Genomic DNA, 12,800 nt, shown 5'->3' on the forward strand with positions numbered 1-12,800 from the left:
AAAATAATTCCTCAAAAAGCCACATAAACTATAAAGGCTAGAGTGAACTGAGAACATAAATCACAGTCAAGTATGTTGCCTGGAAGTTGTAAATGTGGCCATCATAGGTAGGTGGAAAAGTAATGATGGATGTGATACTGGGTACATCACAGCTAATGCAAGGAGGGCAGTGGCCGGGAACTGTTCATGCATGCTACCACAAACAGAGAAGCTCTGTTCTAAAAGCAGCTGTCTGTGGTTGGTACAATAGACAGGAATGCTTTCCTCCCTGAGAAGCTGCACTAGCATTCTTGAGAGAAATAACAGCTCTTGGCAGCTTTTAAAGGAGATGGAAATTGCTTTACATTCAATTGTCATCCTTACCATTATAAAGGTTGAAGGGAACATGGGTCCCACAGCATAGGTTCCTGGACATGTTTGTAACGATAAAATGATCTATATTTAACTGAAATCTGTTCTAACAATTCTCTATTTATCTTTGATTTTCTTAATTTGGATCTTCTCTCTGTATTTGGGTGAGTTTGACAAACACTAACTTTTTCAAAGACTCAACTCTTATTAATATTATGCACTTTTCTCATAGTCTCTATTTCATTATTTGTCACCCTAACCCTTATTATTTTTTCCTGCTCACTGGGTTTGAGATAGTCTTCTTGTTTATCTAAAGATTTAAGGAGCACTTAATTGTGTCCAGAATACCTGGCAGATTATACATTTAATTTTGATTCTTTCTATGGATTTCAAACATTTCCTTTCTGATTTCTTCAAACTTCACTGAATTTTTTTATGAAAAGTATATTTGTGTGCTAAATAGACTTATCAGGTCTTAATTTTTATAGTCTTATGTTTATGTAGCAATATAAGTCAAAAGGAATAACCTATTGTGACTGGCTGGGGAGGCATCTCTATGGTTGAAATTTTCATCATAAGAACATTAGGGCCTGTGTTTATATCCTTAGAACTCATGTAAATGCCAATGGCCATGGGGGCTCACCTGTACTACCAGATTGGGAAAGCAGCAGGAAGAGATTTGGAGAACAAACTGATGACTAATACTAGCTACACTGAGAGCTCAGGCTTTGACTGAGAAAGATTAATCAAGGATAATTCTCAACATCAGTCTCATGCCTCCACTTGCATGAGCACACATGGGCATCTCAAACCCAGCATATATATGAGCTGACATACATGCAAATACATACATACATATATGCATGCATGAATACATACATACATAGAAGAAAATGGAAAAGTGTATTAATTTGTCTCTCTAAAATATTTAGATTCTATATTCTCTTGTGTTCTGGGGTTTTAATTTATTCCACTAACCTCTTCAGATGCTCCTAGAATACCATCAACAGAGTGGCTTGCTGGCTTGATTGTTAAAAATGAGTCAAACACCGTGGCAGGTGTTACGGTAAATTCCTAGCCTGAGTTGAATCAGTGCTTTAGGCCAACATATGTGTTTTAATTTAGTACTCAGAGTACTGGGCACTAGACTGCCCAGCTAAAAGACTACTAGACTGAGACTTGGGGAGCTGATCTGCTTCTTCCAGAATCTTGTGAATAGTAAAATAAGTGCTGGAAACTAGATGTAATATATAATCCCTTACCTCTGGAAATCATAGAAGCTAAGCCTCAGCTAATGTTTCTTACCTGTCAGTTTTGTGAGTTAAATGGAGAGACAAGGCACAAGCATGAAAAGTTAAATGAGCATCAATTCAGAAGGATAGAAGACAACAGAGTACTGTACACAAGTAGACAGTGAATACATGGTAGAAGCAGTATTTGAGGGCTATGTAAAGTGTCTTTACACGTGGCATAGAAAATTCAATTTGTCAACATATATAACTGTGGGCCTGGGTATCAGAGGTTTTCCACGCAGATCTCTATCCAGTCCTGGTCAAGGGTTCCAGTGAAGGGAAGCAAGTGCAGGCAGGGAAGCTGTGCCTTCCAGGTCCCTAAGTAACTCTGAGCTGCTCTGGCTCTGATCTGAGTTGGGTCATGCTGGGCTGAGGAAAAGCTGACTATCCTGTGGGGAGCACAGCAGGACCTCAAGTGGCTCTTCTGGAGAAGAGCCTTGTTACATACAGCTCTTGGAACAAAAGACTCAGACAAAGGAGTAGTTCTTGTGCACTTTTAATTCACTGGATGGATTTATACAGTTTTGGGGGTGATTCAGGGTTCAACAGCAGGTATCTTTCATTGGCTTGGACTGAGAATTTGGGGAAATACTTATTTGCATGTGGGAAGGCTTTGTGCTGTTCCAATGTGACTGATAGCCACGCACCTTTCCTGTGGGGGCTGTAACATTGACAGGAGCCAGGTGTCCAGGAGACATGATCAAACACCTTCTGTCTCACGTAGGTGGAAATTACCACCTACCAGGTCCCACCGGGGTTCAAGACCTAAGCTCCACTGGAGACCAGACTGTCTGTGCTTAGCCCATTGCCCCACATATAACTGTGGCAGAAATGACCACTGAGACCTTAGTATAGAATCATTTCATTATAATTAAAGTATAAAATTGTCAAACTGATTGAAGGAATACAAGCAGCTCCCTAGAGTGATTTCAGTTCAGTTAAGCAGGATATTGACAATCTGGAGATCTCTCTTCTTTCCAAGCATTATTACAGAGAAAATACAGCTTTTTTTTTTCTCAGCCAAGACAGATATGTATGCAGAATGTAGCTTTAATAATCAGAGTTATTGTCTCTTTCTTTCTTTAATAATAATACCAATCAGATATAATTGAAGAAAACTCTGAAAGAATATTAAATTTTGGTTTTGTATGTAAACAATTTACAGCTTCTGAAATGATAGCCAAAGGAACCAAGTAGAATGTCTAGAAACTGGTTGGGGAAAATGGACTGGAGCAATGAAAAGGAACAATTTTCCAACACACAAGAAAAGAGAGAGAATGCTACAGAATATCCTGTCATCACTTGCCAGGACGCTCTTTCTGCAATATCTTATTTCCTTTGGATGTCTTGTGTGTGTGTGTGTGTGTGTGTGTGTGTGTGTGTGTGTGTTCATGTGTGCCAGAATGTATTGAGGTCAGAGGATAATTTCAAATGCTATTTCTTGTGTTTTGTGTCACAATGTCACTAAATGGCCTGGAACTCACTGATTTGGCTAGGCTAGCTGGCCAGAAAGCCTTAGGAACCAGCTGTCTCCTCTGCTAGTGTGCTGGGAATACAAGCACATGCCACAGCATCTAGTTCTTTCACACAGGTTTGTTATGTGCCTTTTTATGATATAACATAAAAACATTATAACAATATTGTGGCTGCAACAGGAAAAAATATGAATTTCAGTGATGTCATAGGACTTGACAGCAATGATTTAGTCAGGACCCTTACAGAAAAAGTGTTGAACAGCTATGCTGTTTTATTTATTTTCTTACTTCTAAATGTGATATCTAACCAAAGCAACTTTAGGAAAGAAACATTTATTTGTCTGAGAGGTGAAACGTATCGTCCATCATTGGGAAGGCATGGCACTGGGAGATTGTGGCACCTGGTTCCATTGCATCTGTAGAAAGGAAGCATGCAGAGAGGGATTAATACTGGTGCTCAGCTTCCAGCTTTGTTTTTGTCCAGTCCAGGAATCAATCCCATGAAATTGTGATGCTTGTTTTACAATGGACCCTCTTTCTCCATGATAAATCTAATAAGGTTAGAAATTAAAACACATGTATGCTCAGAAATTTATCTTTGAGATGATTATGGTGTCTGTTATGTTGACAATGACAATTAGGTATCACACACTCTCAAGCTAAATAACACACAGAAATGTTCACTATCCCATTGATGAAACCAACAGACTTCAATGTGCAGATTCACAGGTACATTTTGATTAATGAAGTACTCCAGAGATGAGTCAACCTGGTCTCAATTCACATTGTTTGTATGTATAAAGAATGACTTAAAGTGAATTCCACTTATTTGAGTATCCCTTAAGGAAAATCAGATGTGAGCTAGGGCTTTAAGTCTTTTTCTCTCTTCTTCATCCTAAAACAATGCTTATAGTTTGACTATTGATGCCTATTGACTGAGTTGAGAAGGGCCATTTGGAGCACTGTATTGTTCTTTTCTATCTTCTTCACATTGTGCATTGGTGAACATGTACCAAAAAGTGTCAATTATTAAGTTGAATTATTAGAAATTACTTCCCATTCAATATCCAAAGGCAAAATCAGCATGCTGAAAATGAACACTCAACTTTGATACAGGTTCCATTTCCATCTCACCAAAGACAGAACATGATTGCAGTAAACTAATTAAATGAGTGAAGTCATATAATAAATATAGAGATTTGAAATACCTCCATCTATATAAGAAGAAATAACAAACTACTGATTGAGTAATAATATGCAGACATTCCTTTAGAAACAGGTTATATACATAGAGAATGAAGAAAAGATAACTTCTAACAGATGATTAGATGGCAGATAGGTAGATGATTAATAGATAGATGATAGATAGAAGGATGATAGATAATCAATCATAGAAAATTAGTAGATAATAGATTATAGAGCATTGCTGCAATTTGATAGACAGATATATGGCAGTGAGAAGGAATAAGTCAGGAGAGCTTTGAAAATAATCTAGCTAATGAGCTACAGTTTCCAAGGAATAACCTCTTCCCTTGGTCTTTACTCTTTGATTTGTGATTGGGTCTGTGATATCTGTAAATTTAATACATAATGTCTGAAAGATGTTCTAGTATGGGGGCAGTAGCATTACTCCATCCATATACCTTAGAAATACAAATCCTCCCATGAACATCCCAACCATTTCAAAGCTGTCCATTTTTATTCCTCATTCTATAGCATCTCATTTATTGAATAATAACTCTTTTGCTAATTGTATTATATTTGTGTATGTTGACATTGTACGGGCTAGTTTTGTGTAAAATTTACACAAGCTAGAGTCCTCAGAGAGGAGAGACCCTCAATATAATTGAGAAAATGACTCCATTTTATTGCATTCTAGGCAAATATGTAGGATGTTTTCTTAATAAGTAATTGATAGGGGAAGCCATTATGGGTGGTGCATCCCTAGTCTGGTGGTGGGTTCCATAAGAAAGCTGTCTCAGGAAGCCATGGAGCTCAAGCAACTATACAGCACCTCTCTATGGATGGCATCTTCATTAGCTCCTGCCTCCATGTTCCAGCCATATTTGAGTTCCTGTCCTGACTTCATTTGATTATGAACAATGGTATAGAAGTGTAAGCCAAATAAACACTTTCACTCCAACTTGCTCTTTGGTTATGGTCATTTGTCAAACAATATAAACAAGATATTAACAAAATTCTTGGAGTCTCAGGTGAATATTCTTTTAACAACTTTAACAATATGAGTTTCCATCATTTTATTTTAGGAGCTAAAATTCAATGGAATTAGTTTCTTCAATAGATTAAAATGAAGAATGTAACACTATTTCAAAATAGCAAAGCACATTTTCCCCTGGTAACATGGTGGTTATTAATTAATTGGTTTGGGAAATTATTCCCAGGGTGATTCACCGTCATTGAGCATGATTTAATTGGATGATATAAGAACTATTCCCAAGTTGGAAAAATCTTAAGGAAATAATTAAAACCAAACCAAATCACTTTTTCCTTCTTCTAATATATTGACACAGAAGTGTAGGGTGATGAAATATCTTTTCCCAGGTCACAGAAAGAATTTATGGGAAGAATTAATACAGAACATCCAAGTAGTCAGTTCTTTCCTTTTATTTGGAGCTAAATCATGCCAATGACCCTAATCTTGCTATTTACAGTTAATAATAACAGTTGCCTTCAGCATGTTTTCCAACTAGTGCTCTGTAATAGAAATGCTGTGGGTTATTGCTTTTCTTTATGGGCCTTTGTTTCTACATTTGTAAAACTAAGAGGGTGGAAGAGGGAAGAAACCACATGATTTCTCTGCTTTGTTCCTTTTCTGCTCTTGGACTCTATGAAGAATAATGTAATGATGTGGGCAAGATTCTCTGGTGGCAAGTGCTTTTCAAGTCTTCCTGTTTCCTCCCCTGCTTTATCTGTGAGGATGTTCAGAATTAAACTGCATATCAAGTTGCAGTAAATGGTTTCCCCCAAGTTATCACAAGTGTCCAACATAGTCCACAGAGGGTCTTACAACTTCAAGATTTACTTGTTTTTATTCTTGTGTATCTTTTGTTGGTATGTGCACTTGTGTGTTTAGATGCCTTACAGGCCAGAGAGGTTAGATGCCTTACAGGCCAGAGATGGATCCCCCTGGGCCTGGCACTACAGGTATTTATTTGTGTGCCATCTAACTTAGACTTCTGGAAGAGAGGCAGACTGTTTTAACTGCTGTGTCACCTCTCCAGCCTGCCTTGCAACTTAATGGTCTTGATTTCTGTTCCTCATAGCAGTCATGCTGCCTACTTGTGTAATTGGTACTTCCACCTATTTTGGCTGTCACATGCTTCAATTGACTATAACACCCAAGTTACCAGTCTAAGTTTCATACTGGCAAAAGTGGCTTTCAAGTACAGATTTCTCTACCTTTAAAACCAAATTCCTATCTCTTACTGATATCTTGCATTCTTTCTTATCTTCTCCTTTTGTTCTTCTTGAAAGAGTCACATGTCTTTGAGTTTTTCAGTATAGAGATTTTCAGATAATTTTTATATGTGTGTATATATGATTATTATTATTATTATTCAGGATACTCTAGAGGACCAGACCTGTCAGAATATGTAGCTATAGAATTGATTAGCGTGATTTACAAGCTATGGTCAAACTAGTCAAACAATAGCTATCTACTAACAGAAAGTCCAAGAATACAGTAGTCCTGGGAGGCTGGCTTTCTCAACTGTTTTACAGTAAATACCAGAATCCCAAAGAAGTAGGCTCTAATGTCAGTGAATGAACTTTCCAGCAAGAGTAACTATGGGCTCGTAAAGAGCAAGAGCTTCCTTCTTCCATGCCCCTTTTATAGGCTGCCACCAGGAAGTGTGGCCCAGAAGAAAGGTTGATATTTCCACCTCAAAAGATCTGGATTAAAGAGTGGATATTCCCATTCAAATTACTTAATTTTAAAAAATCTCTTACAGATATTACTCAGATGCTTTGATTTTAGTTATGTCATCCAGATAGAGTCATGTAAACAACCAAGAATAGTTACCATGAGTGTTTGTTCATGTTTTTGCATGTATTTGGAAGCCTAAGGATAACCCTGGTTGATATTCCTCAGATGTCATTCATCTTCGTTTCCCTTTAAAGATTAAAATAAAAGTGTGTATTTGTGTTGGGAAAGAATCTGTGCACGTGAGTGCAAATGTCTCTACGAGCCAGAAGAGAGCATTGTATTTCCCAATGATAGAATCAGATTTAGTTGTGAATACCTATTGTGGAATATTGGGACTGAACTTGTGTCTTCTGTAAGAGCAGGGCACCCTCTGAACTTCTGAGTCGTCTTTCCAACATATTTTGTTCCTTTGAATAAAAACACCCATTGGCTTGTTACTTTAGTAGGATGGGCTGTCTGGTCAGCAAGACCCAGGGGTCTACCACTCTCTGCTCTCAAGCACTGGAATTACAAGCAAGCATTAGCATGCCCAGCATTTTGTTTTCATTGCCACTTCAGGTTTCATACACAGATCCTTATGCTTACATGATATAGTTTAACCCGTGATAATGATGGGTTGCCTTATAGATCCATAGTGTCTGTAGCTGTTGTTTTAACATGATACTGTTGTTTTTAATTTTTTTTTAAAGAAATTACCTCTGATACTGTGTATGTACTGAACTTACCTTAGTATTTTCTATTTTCCTTACACAGTACAGTATAACAACTGTTTGCATAGCATCTATTTTTTTACATATCAAAAGTAATATGAGGATGATTTAAAGTTTAAGGTAGGTGTATATATAAATGCTTTGCTGTTTTATGTGAGAAACTTGAACACCTACATATGTTGACATATTTTAGAAACTCTTCAAACTGTTTCTCTATGGATAATGAGGAAGACTATATTTATCAATTTTAAATTAATAATGGCATTAATTACATAGTATAAAACTTGTAGAATAAGGATTCATAAACATAACTCCTAAGATTATTTGCCTGTTATTAACCAGAGGTAGAACACTATAAGTAACAAAACTCTCTTTTTCTTCTTTAAGGAATAAAATGTGTTGATCCCATTGTCTACATAGAACACTCAGAAGGAGCCTCTATTGTACTTTGAATGACTCACTGTTTATATAATCTTCCTTAGAAGTTCTTCTAACATCTCTTGTTTTGGATTGTTGTCTATGTAGAGGACAAGATATGGATGACAGTTCAGCACAACAACACAGAGCTGACACGGGTACAGGGTTCCAGCCCTGAGAATCCCTACTCCATGACCTTAAACTATGGTGGCAGTATGGAGCAGCTGGAAGCTTTGATTGATGGCTCAGAATACTGTGAACAGGAGGTGATGTACCACTGTAGGAGATCCCATCTACTTAACACACCAGGTAAGGTCCTATCTTTCTTCCTGGTTTGATGAAACCTACCAATATTCTGTCTGTATTTTTTTTTTCTGAAAGAAGTTAGAATCATTGGAGAAGTGGGAACCTCAATTAAAGATATATTTACAAATGGTAATTTTCTTAATGACTGATATGAGAAGTCCAGTCAATTATATGCTGTACTATTGGGTAGGTAGTCCTGAGGTATATAAGAAAAAAAAAAAACCATGAAAATGCACCTGGGGAAAAAAATGAAGGAACAAGCTAAAAAGCAGTGTTCCTCTATGTCCTTTGCTTTGTTTCCTGATTCCAGGTCCCTGTCCTGACTTCTCTCAATTATGGAGTGTCAGTTGCAAATTATAAGCTTTTCTTCTTACATTTCATTCAGTGATGGTGTTTTATTACGGCAATTGGGAAAAAAAAAACTTTATCAACAGTACATCTGATAGAGGGCTAATATCCAAAATCTATAAAGAACTCAAGAGTTAGACACAAAGAGAACCAAATTAAATACTATTTAAAAAATGGGGTACACAACTTTAAAAAGAAGAATTCTCACCTGATAAACCTCAAATGACTGAGAAGCACTTAAAGCAATCCTTAGTCATCAGTGAAATGCAAATCAAAACAACCCCGTGATTCCACCTCACACTAATCAGAATGGCTAAGATCAAAATGCAGGTGACAAGAGATGCTGGCAAGGATGTGGAGAAACGGGAACACTCCTCCATTGCTGGTAGGACAGCAAGCTCATAAAACCACTTTGGAAATCAATCTTCCAGTTCTTCAGAAAATTTGAAATTGTTCTACCTAAAGACCCAGCTATACCACTCCTGAGCTTATACCCAGAAGATGTTCCAACTTGTAATAAGGACACGTGCTCCACTATGTTCATAGCAGCCTTATTTATAATAGCCAGAAGCTGGAAACAACCCAAATGAAACAAACAAAATGTATCCAACAAAAGAATGGATACAGAAAATATGGTACAATTACACAATGGATTACTACTCAGCTATTAAAAACAATGACTTCATGAAATTCACAGGCAAGGGGATGGAACTAGAAAATATCATCTTGAGTGAAGTAACCCAGACACAAAAGAACACACATGGTATGTACTTACTGATAAGTGGATATTATCCCAAAAGCTCAAGATACCCATAATACAACCTACAAACCATATATATGAAAGGTATATTTTATAAGAATTAAACTACACTGCACTTACTCACTTTGTTTTGGAGAGATGTAAATCAAAGAATATCAGGAGTCTTGACTGATATTCAGACACGGTCTGTTGAGTCTATATTTGTCTTTGTTTCTGCAAAAAGACACCCTGTCAATATACATCCTAAACAAAATTGGGAATAATGAGGGTTTTTAAAGAAACAGCATTTGAGCTAGACATGTACAGTGTGGTAGTTGGAAACTGTGTTGGAGGAGATGGAAGATGGCATCAGAAGGTATCAAAGACCCCAGTATATACACACAAGAGTGATGAGTTGTGTCTAGATCCAAGGATATCTAAGGAGAGAGCACCAGGCAAAGAGACCAAGAAGGATAAGTAGGAATTACTCTGTTTTCACAGAATTTATGTGTGTGAAAAAGAAACATCAATGTATATGACTCTAACAGTAAAATTTCATTTTTAATTAATTTCTCAGTTGTTAAGATAGAGGGTCTCATGTAATGTATGTTTGCTTTGAACACATTATATAGCTGAGATTGACCTTCAGCTTCTGATTACTTTGCTTCTACCTCTAGAGTTCTGAGAGTTCAAATCTGCTCCACCATGCTTGCTTTTATCTGTCTACCTGACCATGAAAGTCAGGGCTTTGCTGCATGGACGGAAAGCACTCTAGCTATGAAAACAATACCTAACCCTAAAGTTGCATTTCAGAAAAAATAAAGAAACGGCTAAATAATTTTCAATTTTTCTGATGCTGTTTTTATAGTGATTGAATGATTGGCTATTCCATATGTTTTAGTTAACTTTCTTGCTGTTGTGAGGTAACATCTAAGAAAGCATCTAGATGTGGAATTTACTTTCAAGGTTTAAAGCCCATCATGACAGGTGGTGAACTCAGTGTGGTCTGAGGTAACAAGAGAATAAAATAATTATCTGCTAGTATCTTAGAGGACCAAGGAACAGAGGGTAATAGTAACATTTATCTAGATCTTTCCCTACATCTCCCTGGCTGGCCTGGAACTCCTTGTGTTGAACAGGCTAGCCTTGTACTCACAGAGATCTACACACCTCTTACTCCCAAGGGCTGAGATTGACCACTTGGACCACTATGTCCATATGAAGCAATTCATTTCTGTAAATACTGACTTATACTAAAGGCTACAATAATATCAAGTATCACATTCTATAGCAAAGCTCAGTATCCTAGGGCTTGGCTTTCCTAGGTTTTGAGTGGCTATAGAACAGTAGACAGAAATTTTTGTAAAGCATGAGTGGGTGATACCTAAACCAATACACTGCACTGTTTGACTAATCTAGAATGTTCAGGGGGAAGATATTGTTCCACCTAAATGAATTTTCTAGATAACTGTCACTTATTCCCTTTAAACACCAAAAATGTTTTCAAAGAAAATTTAACTATTTGAAATGGAAATCTTTCTCTGATAGATTACATGCCTCCTTGCCTTCTTAAACACAGCATTCAGAACAGAAAATTGGACCATTTTTTGATGACTTAGGTTCATCACTGTGAAATCAATTCCAGAACTCCTATTGAATTCAGCCATGCTTGTCAGGCTGATGAAATCAGAGCTTTCTCTCTGCATTCTTTTTTTTTTTTTTTTTTTTGCATCTCAGTTCCCACCAACTGCCTTACAAGGGTCAATGTCTGTGTTTTCTTGCTTATTTCTCTGTCCCCTGATGATTAAGCTGAATACATTTGTCACTGTAAGTGCTAAGGAACTGTCTTCCTTTCTTTTCATTGCCTGGTCTTGTTTTTCAATATTCAAATTCTTATGAAAAAATATAGTTGTGTCTATTCTGACTTTGGACTTCTCTAAATGACTAAAACTGTCATATAACTTAGATTATGTCATTCTATTTAATTATTTTATGGCTACAAGTGTGTGTCCATACACCACAAACACACACACACACACACACACACACACACTGCCCTTTGTAGTCAGATGTGTTAGACTTCCCACAGCCCGCATCACTGGAAATACAGTCTTTTTTGAGCCTCTCTACCTGGGTCCTTGGGAACATCATTCTGGCCCTCTGACAGAGTGGCACTTTTAGCTGTTGAGTCCTTTACATCTCCGGTCCCTGTTGAAATTTTGTGTAGATGCATTGTCTTCCTAACTTATTGTCTTAGGTTCTCTGGGTTTAGGTTTGCATAGGAAGAGCATATTTTTGGGGTTCACATTGGGAGTGAGATTTCCATCCAGTCCTTACCTGACTTGTGCCAGTCTGCTTAGTTTCTACAAATGAAATTCACCACCTGTTAAATTTATACAAGCATCTTAAATTCCTAAAGCTGAGAAGGAATAAAGGCAAACAGTCTGGAATTCTCGGTCTGTGCCAGCTATATCTTAGGCATCCAGTAACCAGTGTCTCTGCTCAGTGCTACCGTCAGTAAACAAGGAGCAAAGTTGATGCAATCATGAATTTCCTTTTTCTTATTAGTTCTTTATTAGTTTGTAAATTCCACACAATAAGTTTCTCCATGTCTATTTCCTTTTCTTGAATCCATTCCAGATGTTCACTCCATTACCCATCCAACTTTGTGGTCTCTTTTGTTCTAACCATCAGGTCCAATTTATGCTATCTATATATTCATGGATGTATGGCCATAGGCAATTTTTAGGGGTGACATCCTTTAAGAAAACTGACTCTTTTTTTTCTAGCAGCTATCAGTTGCCAACAGCATCTCACATGGGAGTGGAACTTCATGTCTACCCACTCTCTCCATGTTGATACTTTCATATGGATAGAGCTCAAAGAGGTCTTGTGCATGCTCGCATAACCTGAGTTCACAGATGGCAACACTGATGGTATTGTTCTTAGCTAATAGAGTCTTACCATAAATTTTGTAAGATAACTAATAAGATTGGCAATAGCCTGTAACATTTGTGTATCAGTAGAAATTTACTGGCCAGCAACTCCAAAATGAGGAAATTATTTTTGAAAATAGACTTTTTATCTGTAAGCTTATGGTGTCTAATAGGAGCACTATTGTTCCATTATAATGCATATACAGTGTCTCTGTCTCTCTCTCCCTCCCTCTCCCTCTCTCTCTCTCTCTCTCTCTCTCTCTCTCTCTCTCTCTCTCTC

The 12,800-nt window shown here is 37.2% G+C and overlaps 1 protein-coding gene across 4 annotated transcripts in view; it reads left to right on the top strand.

Annotated features, from left to right (window-relative positions):
• Cntnap5 (contactin associated protein like 5) overlaps positions 1–12,800 on the top strand; it is an 893,594-nt gene that overhangs the window by 592,990 nt on the left and 287,804 nt on the right. For all 4 annotated transcript variants that reach the window (XM_029481690.1, XM_029481704.1, XM_029481709.1 and 1 more), the window contains one exon: positions 8,300–8,500. In XM_029481690.1, coding sequence (XP_029337550.1) covers positions 8,300–8,500 — 201 coding nt within the window. The remainder of the gene's footprint in view (positions 1–8,299; positions 8,501–12,800) is intronic.

The sequence above is a fragment of the Mus caroli genome, chromosome 1, assembly GCF_900094665.2.
Source record: "Mus caroli chromosome 1, CAROLI_EIJ_v1.1, whole genome shotgun sequence".
Taxonomy (NCBI): Eukaryota; Metazoa; Chordata; class Mammalia; order Rodentia; family Muridae; genus Mus; species Mus caroli.